This window comes from Hyperolius riggenbachi, chromosome 7, assembly GCF_040937935.1.
Source record: "Hyperolius riggenbachi isolate aHypRig1 chromosome 7, aHypRig1.pri, whole genome shotgun sequence".
In the NCBI taxonomy this organism is placed as follows: Eukaryota; Metazoa; Chordata; class Amphibia; order Anura; family Hyperoliidae; genus Hyperolius; species Hyperolius riggenbachi.
Genome location: NC_090652.1, coordinates 299491904 through 299512618, shown reverse-complemented (window position 1 = coordinate 299512618; position 20715 = coordinate 299491904). Strand labels below are relative to the sequence as shown.

Here is a 20715-nt window from a genome sequence, read left to right as displayed (position 1 = left end):
AAGCTAGTGGAGGCGGGGTGAGCCTGTAATGGAGGAGGCAAAGCGGAGGAGGATGATATGTCCTATTAAGATTTAAAAAGAGTTCCTGTAAGGAAAAAAAACTGCCCCTGGGGGTACTTACCTCGGGATGGGGAGGCCTCTGGATCCTAATGAGGCTACTTCCATCCATCTTGTGTAACCCCGATCTAGTACTGGCCCCCACCCCCTGAAAATCCGGCGACAGGCTTGTCCACGGATGTTGTGATATTCAACTTTGGGAACCAGCGCAGGTGCACTACCAGGTACTCCTTCGGGCTCTGGTGGAAATGGCCAAGCCCGATCATGAGACACCTGCGCAGTAGAGCGGACCCGATCACGCTTGACTATTTCCGTGGTAAATATTGCCATCTACTGCTGATCGTTTTTTTTACAGGTTTTCTTTAAAAAGAGATTAAAAAAAGAAAACAAGGCACTTGCCTGGGCAACCTGCTGAACTTGTGCACAACAGTCGCAGCCTTTCCATGGCACTTTTCACAGGAGTACTCAACGTCTTCCATCTGTTCCAAATGAAAAGCATTTTCAGTTTCACAAATCAAACATGGCATCTAGCTTATACAAACACCAAAGCAAAGGCTGAGAAATAGAGAGAGTGCTGATATTATACAGCACATGCGGGAGAGACCTTCTGATGGTCAGACCTTCCATAGGCAAGACTACTGCAGTAAAAGACCTTCTGTGTTCTGGTAAATGATGAAGAAAATACACCTTAAAGTGGGATAAAACTCTAACACTATAAAAATGTGTTTTCCTACTTTTTATTACCCATACAGTTATATTTGCTTTTGTGTTTAAGTAGTTGTCTGTTTACAAATTCCCAAACTACAGCTTATCTGCTCTGAAAGCTGCTATTCCATTTTATTGCATAGCTGCTGTACTTATGTATTAATATCTACCTAGTGATCACTTCTCAGCTCTTTCTGCTACTCAGCTCAGCACAGTTTTGGCAGTTTGCTAATGGTTGCTAAGGCTTTTTTCACATCTAAAATTGAAATCGCGGACCGCATCGATTTTCAATTTAGTGGACGATATTTTTCCCCCTCCTGGCGCTCGGATGGGCGCTGAGGTTTTTTTACAACTTTTCTGAAGTGCTTTTGCAAAGCAAGTCAGGAAGTGAACTCTTTGACTCAGAAAGTACAATACAATCTATTCTTAAAAGTGTGAACAAAATTGCCAGGTAGAGAGATTTGTGAGCAAAATCACCCCGAAAATGGTACATGCAGCACTTTGCTGAGCAGAAGGCAGACGAAACGCACGGATAAGAACTGTCCCATAAGGATTCCTTACACTAGCGATTTCAGGGCCCTTTTAAAAAAAAAAAAAAAAAAAAAAATCACCAGCGCGCAAACAAAAAACCCAAAACACCCTAGGTGTGAAGAAGCGCTAAATGTATCTGACAAAGGAATGTAAACAAAAGATGTTATCACCTCTTCAGATGCGGCCAGAAGAAGCAAGGAGCGTTCCACTGAAGAACACATAGTTCTGTGTTTAACTGTTTGAATGCTGTTCTGCTGCAAACTTTTTTTTTTTTTTTTGCAGTAGTAGATTTTATGTTGTGAATAATCTTTTAGAACAAAGAGGAATTGCTGAGTTTCTTACCAGTTTAAAGCGGAATATAACCCTGCATTTCAACTTTGCTCTAAAATATTATTTACAGCATATTATATGCAAAAAGCATTTTTTTTTTACTAGACCAGCATTGGAAGGGTTAAACACAGACGTTTCAAGTTCCCTGGAGAGATATGCAGAAGTTCAGATTGTTACATTCTATGTATCTATTGATAAACAGTTACACACTCTTTGGCAGTCCTCCAAGCTCCTTCTCAGTCAGAGAGATGAGTCATTCAACACTTAGATACATTTCTGTAAACAAAATGTATCTCTTTTCAGCTTCGATGCGTCTGCAGAAATCGAACTTTAAAGCCCTGTGTAACCCTTCCAATGCTGGTCTAGTAAAAAAAAAATGCTGGTTGCATATAATATACTGTAAATAATGTTTTAGAGCAAAGTTGAAATGCAGGGTTGAATTCCGCTTTAAGGTCTCTTCTAGTAGCAACATTTTGCAATGCAATTTTAATAGATGGCAGATTACAAAATACTAGGAATACTGAAGGTCATGTATAGGAGAACTCATGAAAAAGCATGTGATCTGTTTGGTCAGGTGATAGATATGCAAGTCTCTGATTTTCTAGTCAGGATCATGTGCTAAACCAGGATGTGATCACAGCAAATCAGAGCTTTGCAAAACTATCAGCTGAAACAAATCACATGCTTCCCCATGATTTCTCCTAGAAACGACCATCACTAACCAGGCACTCACTAAACTGATGGAAACTGTGCAGGGATGTTTCCATTAGTACAACGCATTTGCAAGACGATTCTACCCAATCGCAATGGTCGTGTCTGCTTTATTGTTTGTGCGTTTTAGCTTCAATACAATAGGAGTGCAGAAATCTCACATAGCAATCACACAGCTATGTAATTTTTTACTGAACCAACAACTCAAAATATTTTTCAGCTCATTTTTTTCTCCCTTCAGAAATAGCAAACAAAGCACAATAGAGTAAAACACCTGATGGAATGAAGGAAACATTGCAGTGAAATCACTGCAGTGAAAAAAAGTGAGGAACGCAATGGAATCGCAGTGCAAATGCGATTCTTAGTAGAAAACAGCCCCTTAAAGTGGACGCAAATTAAAAATACATTTCAGAAATAAAATCTATTTTCTAACTTATAATAAATAGCAGCCTTTTTTCAGCTGCATGATGACAAATATAATATATTTTACATTTATTGGAGGAACCCCTCCCTTCCTTTTATATTGCCGGGACAGAATCCGGCACACTGGTGGAGGAGATAAAAAAACAAAAACAAAAACGCAGGCTGCTACTGATGATGTCACAGGGGAGGTGATCTCACCTTGTGTGAGATTTCACATAGACGACGCCCCTGAGAGGGAGGGTAGCTGATGACAAACACACCCATGATCTAAAACCTCCTACTAAGCTCAGAAGTAATGGCTGCCACCTGTATAACCCTAGTTATGAAAAGAGAAGGGTGAAAAGCATGCACTGAAATGCTCATAGGCTTGGAGTGTTTATTTATCTTTGTATGTGTCAGAGTGGTGCAACTAAATATTTAGAATTAAAAAAAAAGTTTGGTTTGGGTCCGCTTTAAAGCAAGCCTGAAGGAGAGTCTGTCGTAAGGGGCACTTGCTACAGGTTGAAGAGGCAGACGACCAGCCAAGCTGACCTTGGAAATACAGAGGGGGAAGAGGCAGGACCTTTAAAGCAGAGGTCCCCAACCTGGGGGCCGCGGCCCCCTGGGGGTCCGTTGGCAGATTTCTGGGGGGCCGCGGCGGATCTGGCCTTTCTCCCTCTCCCCCCAGCGGCCGCCGTTCCTGATACCTTATGAGCGGCGGCCGCTTTCTTCCTTATATTCCCCATGGCCCCTCTCGCATCTCGTATTACAGCAGCGCTTGCTGTGCGACTGCTGTAAGGAGGGAAGGAGGCGGGGCAGCGTTCCCATGGTAACGGCGATCGCCGCTACAGGAAGCCGCTGCCCTATTTCCTACCCTTCCTACAGCAGCCGCGCGGGAAGCGCTGCTGTAATACGAGGTGCTGCAAGAGGAGAGGAGCTATGGGGAACATAAGGAAGCGACTGCCCGCTCGTAAGGTAACAGGAGCGGTGGCCACGGGGGGCTGTGCGGGGGAGAGGAGAGGCTACACTGGGCTAACTGTACTGGCGACACTGGGGCAGCGATACTGGGCTAACTATGCTTGCTATTCTGGGCTAACTATACTTGCTATACTGGGCTAACTATACCTGCTATTCTGGGCTAACTATACTTGCTATTCTGGGCTAACTATACCTGCTATACTGGGCTAACTATACCTGCTATACTGGGCTAACTATACCTGCTATACTGGGCTAACTATACCTGCTATACTGGGCTAACTATACTTGCTATACTGGGCTAACTACTGGCTATACTGGGGTAACTGTACTTGCTATACTGTGGTAACTGTACTTGCTATACTAGGCTAACTATACCTGCTATACTGGGCTAACTATACTTGCTATTCTGGGCTAACTATACCTGCTATACTGGGCTAACTATACTTGCTATTCTGGGCTAACTATACCTGCTATACTGGGCTAACTATACTTGCTATTCTGGGCTAACTATACCTGCTATACTGGGCTAACTATACCTGCTATACTGGGCTAACTATACTTGCTATACTGGGCTAACTATACTTGCTATACTGGGCTAACTATACTTGCTATTCTGGGCTAACTATACCTGCTATACTGGGCTAACTATACTTGCTATTCTGGGCTAACTATACTTGCTATACTGGGCTAACTATACTTGCTATTCTGGGCTAACTATACTTGCTATTCTGGGCTAACTATACTTGCTATTCTGGGCTAACTATACTTGCTATTCTGGGCTAACTTATACCTGCTATACTGGGCTAACTATACCTGCTATTCTGGGCTAACTATACTTGCTATTCTGGGCTAACTTATACCTGCTATACTGGGCTAACTATACTTGCTATACTGGGCTAACTATACTTGCTATACTGGGCTAACTATACTTGCTATTCTGGGCTAACTATACCTGCTATACTGGGCTAACTATACTTGCTATTCTGGGCTAACTATACCTGCTATACTGGGCTAACTATACTTGCTATACTGGGCTAACTATACTTGCTATACTGGGCTAACTATACTTGCTATACTGGGCTAACTATACTTGCTATTCTGGGCTAACTATACCTGCTATTCTGGGCTAACTATACCTGCTATTCTGGGCTAACTATACCTGCTATACTGGGCTAACTATACCTGCTATACTGGGCTAACTATACCTGCTATACTGGGCTAACTATACCTGCTATACTGGGCTAACTATACTTGCTATTCTGGGCTAACTATACTTGCTATTCTGGGCTAACTATACTTGCTATTCTGGGCTAACTATACTTGCTATACTGGGCTAACTATACTTGCTATTCTGGGCTAACTATACCTGCTATACTGGGCTAACTATACTTGCTATACTGGGCTAACTATACTTGCTATACTGGGCTAACTATACTTGCTATTCTGGGCTAACTATACCTGCTATACTGGGCTAACTATACTTGCTATTCTGGGCTAACTATACTTGCTATACTGGGCTAACTATACTTGCTATTCTGGGCTAACTATACTTGCTATTCTGGGCTAACTATACTTGCTATTCTGGGCTAACTATACTTGCTATTCTGGGCTAACTTATACCTGCTATACTGGGCTAACTATACCTGCTATTCTGGGCTAACTATACCTGCTATACTGGGCTAACTATACCTGCTATACTGGGCTAACTATACCTGCTATACTGGGCTAACTATACTTGCTATTCTGGGCTAACTATACTTGCTATACTGGGCTAACTATACTTGCTATTCTGGGCTAACTATACTTGCTATTCTGGGCTAACTATACCTGCTATTCTGGGCTAACTATACTTGCTATACTGGGCTAACTATACCTGCTATTCTGGGCTAACTATACCTGCTATACTGGGCTAACTATACCTGCTATACTGGGCTAACTATACCTGCTATACTGGGCTAACTATACCTGCTATACTGGGCTAACTATACCTGCTATACTGGGCTAACTATACCTGCTATACTGGGCTAACTATACTTGCTATTCTGGGCTAACTATACTTGCTATTCTGGGCTAACTATACTTGCTATACTGGGCTAACTATACTTGCTATTCTGGGCTAACTATACTTGCTATTCTGGGCTAACTATACCTGCTATTCTGGGCTAACTATACTTGCTATACTGGGCTAACTATACCTGCTATTCTGGGCTAACTATACCTGCTATACTGGGCTAACTATACCTGCTATACTGGGCTAACTATACCTGCTATACTGGGCTAACTATACCTGCTATACTGGGCTAACTATACCTGCTATACTGGGCTAACTATACCTGCTATACTGGGCTAACTATACTTGCTATTCTGGGCTAACTATACTTGCTATTCTGGGCTAACTATACCTGCTATACTGGGCTAACTATACCTGCTATACTGGGCTAACTATACCTGCTATACTGGGCTAACTATACCTGCTATACTGGGCTAACTATACCTGCTATACTGGGCTAACTATACTTGCTATTCTGGGCTAACTATACTTGCTATACTGGGCTAACTATACTTGCTATACTGGGCTAACTATACTTGCTATTCTGGGCTAACTATACTTGCTATTCTGGGCTAACTATACTTGCTATACTGGGCTAACTACTGGCTATACTGGGGTAACTGTACTTGCTATACTGTGGTAACTGGACTTGCTATACTGTGGAAACTGTACTTGCTATACTGTAGAATCTGGGAAAAAAGGGGGGGGCTGCTGCCGCCGACACTAGCCACGCCCACTCAACCCCCCCCCCCCCCGGGGGGCCCCGGGGAAAATTTTGGTCGGGATAGTGGGCCCCGGGCTCAAAAAGGTTGGGGACCCCTGCTTTAAAGGATACCCGAGATGACATGTGACATGATGAGATAGACGTGTATGTACAGTGCCTAACAAATAACTAGGCTGTGTTCCTTTTTTTTTACTTTCTCTGCCTGAAAAAGTTGAAAATCCGGTATGCAAGTCACAGTTTCTGTCCAGGTCGGACTACAGCGCAACGCTCATTGATAAGGAATTACAACCATAAAACACTTTCCTGGCAAAAATTGGTTTCTGCGAGCAGAAAAGAGATAAAAAGGGCGATAGTTCATAGACTATAGCTCTGGCATACTACAATTAATGTGTTATTGAGAAGAGGCCCTGAAAAATTAAAAACTGTAAAAATGTAAATATGAAATAAAACTGGTATATCTAAAACAAGTAATTTTTAGAAGGAGGATAGATACAATTGTTTATCTCATTTATTTTTCACTTCGGATGTCCTTTAAGGAGTGCAGCATTTGATTGATTATGGCACGATGAACAGATTGACTCACAAATAGGGCACGGACTAAAATATAAGCAGCACATATATTCTGAGTTTTGCAATTACGTTTGCCAAAATGGAAAAGGTAATCTTTAAAGTCTAAAAACATTTCAGAAAACATACCCTAAAAAAGAGGTCGAGGGAATCCTGAATGGACCTGGAGGGTAAGAGCTTCTTTCTCCGAGGGAGGTCAATGGAGAGATCATTGAACTGTTCCCGTTTAGTAACCATTTTACCACACCTGTAGGAAACACAAGGAATGCAAAATAAAGGTCAGCATCTTATGATACTTAACCACCCTAGCAATTTTTTCACAGGCTTTTAAACCCGGAAAAAAAAATCAAAAAAAAAATCATACCACTAGAGAGATCTGCAACAGCCCATGCACAGACTCACCTTCCCTGGACCCAGCACTGCAATTCTCCCTCTGTCCACCAGGTGGCACTCTAACCCTATAGTAAGATCACCGTCTGTCATGATCAGGGCTGTGGAGTCGGTACAAAAATCATCCGACTCCAGGTGCCCAAAATTGCTCTGACTCCTCAGTCTAATTTTTACAGAAGCTATGGATTTGGTTCAAAAATCATCCGACTACCAACTCCTCATTTTATTGAAATCACTGACTCAGACTTCAGGTACGCAAAAACTGCTCCGACTAACTCCACAGCACTCTATGCGTGTACCCAATGGGGTGAATATTTGAACAGGGGGGCGCCTCCTACTGGCTGGCTTCTCTACCTTTCCATTTTACCAAATGGCTATTTGTTACCGACAGCTCCAGGCTGGAGGTAAAATACTGAACATCTCACTTGTTTTACTGCATGCTCTAATCTTTGCCAATTGACATTTATTGATGTATTTACACCAAATCGGTAATTTAACTCACCGATTGGTAAATTCAGTTTACAATGCGCTAACAGCCTTAATGAACTGACGTTTGACAACATGTTCAACAAAATCAACCTTTCTGCTTTACCAAATGCAGGAATGCTTTGTGAAATAAACCATGAAGTGGGTGTGTGTGTGTGTGTGTGTTTAGTTTAAAGAGAACCAGAGATGAAGCACCCTCATGTATTTTACCATATATATCAATGGGAACATGACTGTAAACACCTACTCTGCTCTTGGTTTCATCAGTCTCTGCTAAATCTGCCCGTTATCAGCTCTGATAAGAATCCCCCCACTGAGCATTCATTATAGCTTTGCCCTGGAATGATTATAGCTGAGTCAGTCTTCTGTGATGTCTTTTCAAGCCCAAGTCTGCCCCCTTGTGGCTCTGCTTTCCTGCTAAGAGGAGACATAGCAGGAAAGCAGATCCACAAGGGGGCAGACTTGGGCTTAAAAAGACATCACAGAAGACTGACTCAGCTATAATCATTCCAGGGCAAAGCTATAATGAATGCTCAGTGGGGGATTCTCATCAGAGCTGTGAACAGGCAGATTTAGCAGAGAAGAGTGAAACAAAGAGCAGAGTAGGTGTTTACTGTCATGTTCCCATCAATATAAATGGTACAATACATGAGGGTGCTTCGTCTCTGGTTCTCTTTAAGGCTTTATACACACACACACTAGATAATCGTCACTCAAAACAATCGTTCAGCACCATCTCTGCTGGAAATCTGGCATGTGGACAGTGCACGACTGCAGACAAGCACAGCTAAACAATTATTTTTAACTTGAAAAGCTCAGTTTCCGAGGAAATCATCATTTACGCTAATCAACACGATTGCTTTGAGAATTTAATCTTGTTCAGCTTTGGACTTTAACCTTTCAGCAGCCAATTTATTTAAAGGCTTGCAAGTGCTCTGTGCCAATTTATTTTAGAAATTTTTATTATTTCTTATTACATTTCCCTGCTTCTAATTAGTACTGCTTTAATGTGTAATCATGGTCACTTATCACTAGGGGGCAGTGTGAGACAACAGAGGACTTCTGCTGTTAGTTTCTATATTTTTTGCTAGTAGAGAGATGAAAGCATTCAAAGAATTTACAGCAGGAGTTCGGTCGACAGATCAAAAGCAGCAGTGCACTTATCTCAAACGAGATAACTGTATTGAAGCTGCTAATGGTTTAAACAGGAATGAAGAACTTAAAATTTCTAGCTAGCTGCTTGGTGAGAATAAATAAATGCATACATTTTACACATGATGGAGTGCTGAGCCTCAAACTCGAAATTATTGGTGACAGGACAGGTGTAGACCCGCGTCTCAGCAGCCTCATCCACAACTCGCACTCCACAAATCTCCTCTCCACACGATGCTTCAGATTTCCAAGTCTTGTTCAGATTCACCATATCTTCCTTCAGCTGATCAAGGCACTGGCTCAGAAACTCATGGGCATCCTAAGGATAAAATAAGACTGCGGTGTTAAAGAGGAACTGTCGCGAAAATCTTAAAATTTAAAACACATACAAATAAAAAGTACATTTCTTACAGAGTAAAATGAGTCATACATTACTTTTCTCCTATGTTGCTGTCACTTACAGTAAGTATTAGAAATCCGACATTACCGACAGATTTTGGGCTAGTCCATCTCTCCATGGGGGATTCTCAGCATGGTCTTTATTCTTTATAAAGACATTCCTTGAAAATGATTAATACAAAGATGCTGGCCAGCTTCCCTGCACACTATTTTGGCAGTTGCACGGAGCAACTGCCATTCACTAAGTGCTTCTAATAAAAACCCTGAGAACCCCCCTGTGAGAAGATGGGCTAGTCCAAAATCTGTTGGTAATGTCAGATTTCTACTACTTACTGTAAGTGACAGCAACATAGAAGTAAAGTAATTTGTGGCTCATTTTACTCTGGAAGAAACATACTTTTTTGTATGTGTTTACATGTATTTAAAATGTTAAGATTTTCAAAACAGAGGTCCTTTTAAAGTGACACTGTAATAGAAGTACAGGGGGGGAAGCCACTGGATCCTAATGAGGCTTTCCCCGTCCTCTGTCCCTTCATTCCAGCGCTGCAGCCCCCCGAAACCACATCCAACGAGATGAGCAGGACTGCCAGGAAACGGGCACTGTATTGTATAAAAGGAAACACACATGGCAGCCTCCGTATCCCTCCCCCCTCAGGTTCCCTGTAAGGACATGTTAACCCTTTAGCAGCCAATTTATTTAGAGGCTCAGCAAGTGCTACAGGCCAATTATTTTAACTTTTTTTTTTTTACATTTCTTATATTTCTAGCCTTCTAATTAGTACTGCTGTAATGTGTGCCTATGGTCACTAGAGGGCAGTATGAGGCAATAGAGGACTTCTGCTTTCAGTTTCTATATCCTTTGCTAGTAGAGAGACAACAAAGCATTCCTAGAATTTACAGTATGAGTTCTGCCGACTGAGGGCCAAAGCAGTGCACTTATCTTAAACGAGATAACTCTATTAAAGCTGCAAGTGGGTTAAACAGCTCCTTTGTCCGAGCAACAGCACAATACAAATTGCTTACATTCTGCATGTAGCCCGAGAAGCGTTCGGCGGTGGCGGATATGGCACTCTTGACCTTCTTTAACAGATCCTTCTTGGCTTCAGCGCTGCAAATGTCCTTCTTTGACAACAGAAAGGCAAAGCGCCTGTAACAGAACAAAACAGACCCTCAGCCAAGCGACAGGACACAGGTCAATGACGTTACATGGCGGAGGGGGTGACGCACATTCTGCAAAGCATGTCCAGTCAGGAGAAACGCACCTGATTAAAGCATTCACTGGGATCCTCCTGTAAGGGATTCCTTGCTTGAGTAAATCGCTGGCAAACGGCTGCAGTGAAAACAAGGACTGGAGGATCGCATTCATGTAGCATGTGTTGCCCAAGTTGGAAAAGCTGTGGAGAAAGAACAATGAAAGGATAAGATGGGCTCATAATGTGAACTGTGCTGGAAGGGTCGAACACTGAATATTTTGAATGCAAATTGTTTTGGAAGCTAAAAACCTCCATTAATGTAAAGTTGTAGCATCTGTTAATGAAAGGTGTGCAGTCTGCCAGCTTAGGTGTGCAGAGCCTCCTATAGGCAGACTGCACCCCTTGCATTCAAAACAGGTGCTACAACTTTACAATAATGGAGGCTGTTCGCTTCCAAAACAATTTCCATGCAAAATATTCCATACTAGACCCAGAACCTTCCACCACAGGGAGGTCATCCTATTGGAAGGGACCCTGACCTCTAATTAAAATAACATGCAAGCGTAAGTATAACCTGGGAGCAGCTAGCCATAAGGTATTAACTTACATTTTAGTAGACCGCAGAGAGATGGCAGCGCATCCTAAACCGGGCCGCATCTGACTGCCAGCTTAGGTGTGCAGAGCCTCTTATAGGCAGTCAGATGCAGCCCGGTTTAGGATACATGAGCGTACTTCGCCTCAGGTTCACTTTAAATGCATTCCCTAAACTCAGGTCTAGGAAGCAGATCTATACAGGGAAGGGGGCAGGCTGGCTGGCATTTTTGTATAGGGTACTGTCAGGGTTCTTGCAAGCAGTCAGAGTTCTGTTAATCCTGCGACTGGTATCAAGGGGCGAGCAGCCCCAAGGTGTAGGGTCTAAGCTAGCACGGGCCTTCCCCAGCGCACCCAGCAAGGGAGGATAGGCCTTCACCCCTAGTGGGTGGTGGACTACTTTGCTGCCTGGTGCTCGCAGGTCACGACCCCCAGGACTACCGCACCAGTGACGGGAATAACAGAGGGTACCTGAAGGGTGGGTGTTCGAGCAGAGTGGACCGTAAGCTATCGGGCTTGGACAGGCTTGCAGGGCTTATAGGCCTAACCTTAGGGATCCCAGGAAGGAACTGGCAGGCAGGAGAAAACCCAGGAAGGGAGCTGGCTGTATGGTTCCCATGAGGCAATGGACAGGCAGGGGGAATCCTGGGTAAGAAGCTAACAGCTAGGATCCCAGGAGAGGTACTGACTGACAGGGTAAGTCCCAGAGATACTGGCAGTCAGAGGTAGTCCCTGGGAAGGAAGCTGACAGGATAGGAACCCAGGAGGGAACGCACAGGCTGGAGGAATCGCCGGTAAGCTGCTGGTGACTTCCACAGAAGGAACTGGCAGGCTGAGGGAAACCCAGGGATACTGCAGGTGACTGGAGAGCTCCCAGAGTGGAAATAGCAGGCTGAGGGGGCCCAGGGATACTGCAGACAGGGAGACGACAGGGGAGATGCCAGGAAGGGGTCGGATAGGCAGGGAGACTTAGCGGGAACCAGGGCAAGCGACTGATGGAGGGCAGGGATCCTTGTTCGGCTGCAGGCTAGATAGCAGGCAGACAGGCACGTATAGCCAAAGGGGACAACTTGGAAGGGAGATCCTGGTAGGAAAAGGGATAGCCAGAAGGGGGAACGACTTGGAGAGTGGAGCGACGTGGAGATGCCATGGCTGTGACTAGGAGTGCAACAGCATCCTAAGTATGAGAGCTGGGATTTATAAGACACCGAGGTGACATGTGAGATGATGAGATAGACATGTGCATGTACAGTACCTAGCACACATAACTATGCTGTGTTCCTTTTTTTTCTTTCTCTGCCTGAAAGAGTTAAATATCAGGTATGTAAGTGGCTGAATCAGACAGGAAGGGACTACAGTGTGACCCTCACTGATAAGAAATTCCAACTATAAAACACTTTCCTATCAGAAAATGTCTTCCGAGAGCAGAAAAGAGATTAAAAAGGGTCAATATTTCATAGATTTTAGCTCTGGCATACTTTAATGAATGTGTCATTGAGCAAAAACAACAGTTAAACTTAGAAAGTAGATTGAAACAAAATAAAACCGTGGAATATCTAAAAAAGTCATTTTTAGAAGGAAGATAGATACAATTGTTTATTTCATTCCTTTACTTTCGCCTCGGGTGTCCTTTAATACCCAGCCTCTCAATCAGGGAAGGGTGTAGTACCGCCTCCGGCCACTGCAAAAAGGGGGAGCTGACCCGCAAGCGCCTAGCAACAGAGGGACGCCAGCAGAAGAATGTCGGGTTGGAGTCTCTGCGCCATGCGGGGAGACGGACGAGAGAAGCGAGGAGCTGCGTGGGACTCGGCGGCTGGCAACAAGCGGTCGTTACCCTCCGCCGCACTGACAAGAGAAAGCACAGGAGCGAGGAGAGGCAAGTTCACGAGCAAACGTGACAGGTACAGAATTACAAAAAGTTTTAGAATCCCCCTTGAAGTGATAAACTGGTCAAAACCTGTCAGTAAGAGGTTCAGAGCTATCAGATTAATAAAACCCAGTGTAACAGCTGTCTAGGAAGAAAGTCATTTAGAAAGTATTTTATTTAGAGACAAAAGGTATATTGAATATGCACAGGCATACACATGTATTTTTACAGTTTTTCATGACGATGTTCCGTTAATAAACTTTCTATAAAATATTTTGTGTAGACCTTAACCACTTCAGTACCAGCAATCTCAAAGAACGAGTGACACCCATGCTAACCTAGAAATAAAAAAAACACATCTATATATATAAGGCAACTTACACCAAGCTTTGCTTTTTAGTAGGAGGGTTTTTTGGTCCCTTTTATCCCCCTATACATTCCTAGTAGTTTGGTCACCCTGAGCTGCTTGGTTTGGTTTCCCAGTTGTACTGGTCCAAGCCCTATCTCATACAGCCATGTCAATCCCTGCCATGTACTGATGAGGACCAAAAGTGCGAAGCAGGCTGTCTACATGTGAGTTTGATATGACTGTGTAAAATTTAAAGCTATAGGTTTGCTATACACCAGCGGCCCTGGATGCTTGCTTGGCTTACCAAGGGGGAAAAGGGATAATTTGTTCACTTATAGCTGAATTATTGCAAATTTCCATCTGTTTTAAGAAGGCAAATTACACCAAGCTTTGTTTTTTATTAGGAGGGCTTTTGGTCTCCTTTATCCCCCTATACATTCCTAGTGGTTTGGGTCACCCTGAGCTGCTTGGTTACTCTGATATAGAAGTAGATAAATTAATACTAGTTCTTCTTACACTAAATAACAGATGTATTGCACTGTCCACGATTCCTGTGAATTTTATAAAGGAAAAGTAGAGAATACTATTCTAGACCGCTTCCATATTGGTTACCTTTGACCTCCTGACTTTCCTCCCTCATGCTTTCTCCTCTTGCTAATTGTGTATTCGTTACCCGCCCCCTCCCAGAGTCTACACTAGGAAGTGCACTGTCTCATGTCATTGGACGGAGGGGAAAATAAAGGGAAGAGGAGGAATATATTATAGATAAAAAGACCCCCCCCAGCATGCAACTGTTTGGCAATGGCAATTAAAGGGCCAGTGCTGCTAAGGAATGCGATAACTCCAAACCATAACAGCAGAAAAAAAGTTTTGAATGCAGGACTAGAATCTTTATCACTTAAGACACTCAGTCCAGTTGCTGTTGAAATTCGACTTTTATGGTGACAATCCTGCTTTAAGGACCCGACACTGCTGGTACAAAAACTGGGCTTATCGACCACGTGCTGCACAGGCTCACTGCTACCACCATTCACGCCACACGGACCCGCCGATCACTGTGAGCCAATGAGATTGTCTCAGTGATCACAAGGTCAGGAGACAATGAAATAGTCTCCTGCCCGGCTCACTAAGCTCTGCTGTCATGCCGACAGCAGGGCAAGTGAGCTGCAGCGGCGGGAGAGCGGTGTGATCGGTGGTAGCGGCGGGTCCATATGGCGCGCAGAATGCAGAAGTTGAAATCTATGCCCTGGCAGGCTTTGGCGGACATAAACAGGGCATAGATTTCAACTACGCTTGTCCCAAACCAGTTAAAAGGAAAACTGTAAAAATAGAGATTAAAAAAATTGAGGTTTCCCATCTACTTCACCCGCTGAGGCTGCGCACATATCCTCTGAGCATATCCAACCAGAGCCTCCCTGATTTGGTGTCATAGCCACGCTCCCCTTTGTCAACAAGCATGCCTGTACCAGGGCTGTGGAATCAGAGAAATTTTGGGTACTTGGAATTGGAGTCTGAGTTGGTGGTTTCATAAACTGAGGAATCGGAGTGGTAGTTGGATGATTTTTGTACTCCACAGTCCTGGCGTGTACTGCTCCTGTGTAAGCACGGCAGTACCAGTGCACTGAGCAGATGCGGTTTGTCCTCCAGCCAATCGCGTACCACCGCGCTCGCTAACTAAAAGGGAGCGCAGCTGCAAACTGCCTGAGGGCCCTGGCCTGTGAGGAAATAGGATATAGCTGTACCTACCCCTGGAGCTGCTGAGGCTGGGGGTGTACTGTGAGAACCCGCTGCTTGTTCCATCCTGTGTAGTCCTGAGTGGGTCTCAGTTTCTTCACAGACAGAGGGCTGGGCTGAGAAGGCAGCACTAAGCTCCTCTTCGCTGCGGGAGGCTGAGTGGATCCAGGGGTCCTGTAAAAGGAACGAGATTACTGATCAGTCCGTAAGATTTACAGAACTACAATGGTATCAGCCTAGGGGAGGGCAAACTTTTCTGGCTGCGGGCTGCATTCCTCTAAAACGCGTCACAATTTTTAAGCAACTTAATGAAAACAATTAGCAGTTCAGAAAAATAGAAAAAAAGTTTTTTTATTCCATCACTAAATCGGATAGAATTTACCATTTTTTGAGATTAGGCAAGTTGGAAAATGTAGACCAACCTTGCCAAGAATTGTATGGTGTGTGATGGACTGTCAAACTTGTCAACTGAAAAAATATAGAAAAGCGATTCTTAGGCAGAATTATAACAAAATGTATTGTACTTGGTTAATTACCAGAAATCAATGAGTTTACAGGGAAAAAAAAAAAGTCAGTTAAATGAAGTAGCTATGTGGTGTTCAGTGGTAACTAATGCTAAACAGCAAATGATGGTGAAAATTGCTCTGGTCCATTAGGGTAAAAACCCTTTGCGGGTGAAGTGGTTAATCCAACCAACTTTTCCACCATTTACATTTTTTTCCCAGAACAGCTGCAATCTCGAACTTGTGTGTGTTATCTCGAACAATCTATGCAAAGTTTCCAATATCCCCCCAAAAAATGGATTGGATAGGTCAAACTGAAGCACAAATAAATAAATTATTGTATTGTGCGGGGCCACATTTAGAGTCAGATTTAATAGTATTAATGTACACATACATCTAGCGACTTGGCGGCTGATCGACCATCCGAATCGATAATTATCGAATGGGATAAAAATCAGTGCCGCCAAGTGCACGCCTGATCGACGATGCGACCAATTTCGGGCTGAGCATGTCGATCGGACATGCTGCAAGATGTTGGGCCATCATGGACATTAAAGTGAACCAGAGACGAAGCACCCTCATGTACTTTACCATATATATCAGTGGGAACAGTAGAGAAAACACCTGCCCTGCTCTCTGTTTCATCATTCACTGCTCAGCCTGCTTGTTATAGCCCTGATAAAATCCCCAACTGAGCATTCAGTCTGGCTTTGCTCGGGAATCATTATCGCTGAGTCAGTCTTCTGTGATGTCTTTTCAAGCCCAAGTCTGCCCCCTTGTGGCTCTGCTTTCCTGCTACGAGGATACATAGCAGGAAATCAGAGCCACAAGGGGGCAGACTTGGGCTTGAAAAGACATCACAGAAGACTGACTCAGCTATAATCATTCGGGGCAAAGCTAGACTGAATGCTCAGTCGGGGGATTCTTATCAGAGCTGATAACAGGCAGATTTTGCAGAGAAGAATGAAACAGAGCAGAGTAGGTGTTTACTGTCATGTTCCCACTTATATGTATGGTAAAATACATGAGAATGTTTCATCTCTGGTCCTCTTTAAATACTCAGCATTAGGAATGCAGTGTCTGCCAAACATCATTCTGTGCAGATAATGCCAGTCCTGAATTGCTAAGCAACCTGACAGCCATCCAAATGCCCTGTTCTCCAGCAATATACAAGCACTACCCGCCATATACGCTAATGAATATATCTCCAGTGGGAACAACCATACCTCTCTGGGTAAGCGTTTCCTGTAGAATAGTCCTTCGGAGTAAGCCGGCTACTGTAAAACGATGAGGACTGCAGAGGCATTAATCCTGAAAGAAACAATTTAGAATGTGTCAGAATGCCAGTTACAGATTATGCAGATACAGAAGGGGCCAAAAGTATAATTATTGCTGGATGATATTCAGTGCAACCACTCCCATCTAAACAGACTTCAGTCTTCACAGCCTAAAATCACTTTAGTGACTTCTGTTCTTCTCTAAGCTCTATAGGCAACACAACTGACTGAAACCTAAAGTAGACCTCTGCTGAGAGATTGTGAGAACTGACGCTGCTGACCTGTATCTAAAGACTGCTGCTTCCCTGGTTGTGTACAGACCCTGTGGCCCATATGCAATTAACTTGATTCACCCGAGTTATCTCCAAGGTGATCATTTCACAACTATTAAAGGATAGCAGACGAGAAAATAGTTGAGAAACGGGAGGAGAAGGCATATACTACCACTTACCCTGATGCCCACCTCTCCCCCGTTCTCTTGCCTAGCACCCCCATCAGTGTGTTTTCCAGCCGGGTGGCATGAAAAAAGTAGCCGGGTGGGGCAATATGAGAGAATGCAGGGCCGGGGCTTCTGTGCACAACTCTGCTTATAGCATAGGAGGAGGTGAGCTGATGACAGCTGGGGTGGTCACCAAAACTAGCCGGGTGGAGCACCCAGCTAAAAAAGCCAGGGGAAAACACTGATCATACCTCAAAGTCCCCCGTGCATAAAAAGCACAGCCTTATGAATCAACCCTAAAGGAGTATTTTATATTGCTTCACCTCAAAACTATATACTGCTAACGTGTAGAAATATCTCAAAGTTAAAGGGTAGCGTCAAATGGGGAAATAATTCTAAACAAATGAAAAACAAAAATTATATACTACTAAAGTATCTCTCCCATGCACATGGATTCCCTTATGAAAGGACTGGTAAATATGTATCACCTGTATTTTGTGCATCAAGACTGCTTTTGATCAGCTGCACATGCCCTGCGATTGGGGGACTCATTGTTTTATCTGCTTCATGTGCCTTCATTATTGCAAGCATTCTAGTCTGCAAGCAGTTCATGCCCTGCGATTGGGGGACTATATACTTATATATGTGCTTTGCATGTCACCAGCTTGCGCTTCATGCCACTAGCCTATTTTAAGTCTGTGTTCATGGATGGTGCCATCATCAAATGGATTCGTTTTCCCTTGCTAGGATCATGCTCTAGAAAGGCTATCAGCTTGCTATACTTGGATTTACGTGCCATCTGTTGCTTCTTTGCACATCTGCTATGAACTTCACCGCTTGTCCACTATAACAACTACAATAACTCACATTGATTTGTGGTACCACATTCATCTTTTACCATCTACCATTTACATATGGTACAGGATTTCCTTTTTTTGGGGAACTGCAGTCCCTATGGTGTTGGAGTTTTGAAGAGAGTTACAATGGGTTTTATTGGGGGGTTTTAGGGTCCTATGGGACTCTGTATTCATGTAACTTGTGTGATATGTGGGATTGAGATTAATAAAGTTTTTTCTACCTTTTTCATGCACCCAAGAGCCAATTATTTTATTTTTGGTTTGATATATACTGCTAACATGTAGAATTATCCAACAAATAGTAAAACCAACTACAGAAAAAAAAAAAAAAAAAAAGTGGCCCACCTTGGCGATTTTCTTCTGCCTGCTTCAAGTTTAGCTGCTTCTCACGGCTGCTGTTGAGAAATTTGCGGGCGGAGTCTGTTACTGTCTTGTTGGTGCTGCAAAGAACAATAGAAAGTTAACAATTCCGTACAGTTTGCAGGCAAATTAAAGGACAACTGTAATGAGAAGAATATGGAGGGTGACATTTATTTTGTTTTAAACAATGCAGATTGCCTGGCTGTCCTGCTGATCCTCTGCCTCTATTACTTTTAGCCATAGCCCCTGAACAAGCATGCAGCAGATCAGGTGTTTCGGACATTGTCAGATCTGACAAAATTAGCTTCATGCTTGTTTCTGGTGTGATTCAGACACTACTGCAGCCAAATAGATCAGCAGGGCTGCCAGGCAACTAGTATTGTTTAAAAGGAAATAAATATGGCAGCTTCCATATCCCTCTCCCTTCAGTTGTCCTTTAAAATAAATAGGAACAAAGCAAGCTTGCTAACGTCATGCGGTGCCAATGGAACAACCATGCAAACAAAACCTCCATGTGAACAGTATGGTACTTCTGTGAGGCTCGGAACCCACTAGAAAGCGCAACGCGCTATCACAATCACTAAAGATTTGCGATAGCGTTTTGCAAGCAATTTTACTGCTCCTATACAATTTATTAGAATGAAAACGCTCCCAAAATGCTGCATGTCCTGTGATTGCGATTTTCTTAAAGTGAACCTCCGGACTAAAAATCGACTCAGCAGCACTGAAAAGGCTTGGTGTTTCTTTAAAGGGAACCAGAGACGCCGGAATCCTAAAAAGAAAAAAAAAAAAATGTATACATACCTGGGGCTTCTTACAGCCCCATAAGCCTGGATCGCTCTCACGCCGACATCCTCCGCTTCCTGGATCGCCGGTACCGGGTCCTGTCACTTCCGGCGGACGCGGCCAAATGTCCGCATGAGCAGGGGCTCCCTCCATACCCTTACGCGTGCGGCTGCGCAGTATGCAGCTGCACGCGTACGGGTATGCCGGGAGCCCCTGTGATGCGGACAATTGTCCGCGTGCTGCCGCCGACTGGCCGAAACTATGGGACCCGGTACCGCTGGATACAGGAAGCGGAGGAGGGCGGCGTGGGAGCGATCCGTGCGTATGGGGATGGAGGAAGCCCCAGGTATGTATAAAATCTTCTTTCTGGGGCCTCTGGTTCCCTTTAACAGTTTCACAGCATCAGAACTTTGTTTCTCTTATACAAGCCTAATTTTTAGCTGCACAGAAGAAAACTGCCCGGGCTTTTTTCCCCTAATGCTGTGCAAAGCATAATGGGATTTCTGATTTTGTTCTCGTTCTGCTGTTTTGGTGCAATTTTTTTATTTTTTACATTTTGAATTTGACATTTGAAGCCTAGCGTGTGCAGCTGGGAGGGGTGATCAGCACACAGGACAGTTGGAACTGTGTCTCCTGCTCTTCGTCACCTCCTTTCAACCAAAAAGATGGCTGCCCCCATGACAAAGATGGCAGCCCCCATGAATCACAAACATTTGCCTGTTCTTATAAACAGGGTGGGTAAGAGATTATATTACCTATCTATTCTAATTAACATAACTAATGTAACTTTATGACAGTATGTTTGTTTAGGCTGAAGTTCCCCTTTAAAGAGAATCTGAAGCCAGATTAAAAATGGCTTTTTACCTTATATACATGTGAGGCATGTTTGCCCCAGCTAAACCACCGCTATCCTGCAGCATAACGAGGGGTCTTTACCCCCCAAATCTCCTCCGTGGTGCCTGGGGAGCGCTTCCGTGTGAGGCAGAGCTATGAGCTGCAGCCCTGCCTCACACGAGTCTGTCAGCGGCAGATCTCCGCCTCTCCCCCGCCCCCTCAGTCTTCCTTCACTGAGGGGTGGGGGAGAGGCGGAGATCCGCCACTGACAGACTCGTGTGAGGCAGGGCTGCAGCTCATAGCTCTGCCTCACACGGAAGCGCACGGGGAAGCAAAATCCACGACCAAGAAAGTCGTGGATTTTGCAGGGGGGATTTGGGGGTAAAGACCCCTTGTTATGCCACGGGATAGCAGCGTTTTAGCAGGGGCAAACATGCCTCACA

General features: G+C 44.0%; 1 protein-coding gene across 2 annotated transcripts in view; it reads right to left on the bottom strand.

Moving 5' to 3' along the window:
• USP37 (ubiquitin specific peptidase 37) overlaps positions 1-20715 on the bottom strand; it is an 87436-nt gene that overhangs the window by 38544 nt on the left and 28177 nt on the right. For both annotated transcript variants that reach the window (XM_068246049.1, XM_068246050.1), the window contains 8 exons: positions 18638-18732; positions 16946-17030; positions 15229-15390; positions 10745-10876; positions 10506-10629; positions 9197-9402; positions 7185-7302; positions 457-536 (listed from right to left, as the gene is read on the bottom strand). In XM_068246049.1, the coding sequence (XP_068102150.1) occupies positions 457-536; positions 7185-7302; positions 9197-9402; positions 10506-10629; positions 10745-10876; positions 15229-15390; positions 16946-17030; positions 18638-18732 (1002 nt within the window). The remainder of the gene's footprint in view (positions 1-456; positions 537-7184; positions 7303-9196; positions 9403-10505; positions 10630-10744; positions 10877-15228; positions 15391-16945; positions 17031-18637; positions 18733-20715) is intronic.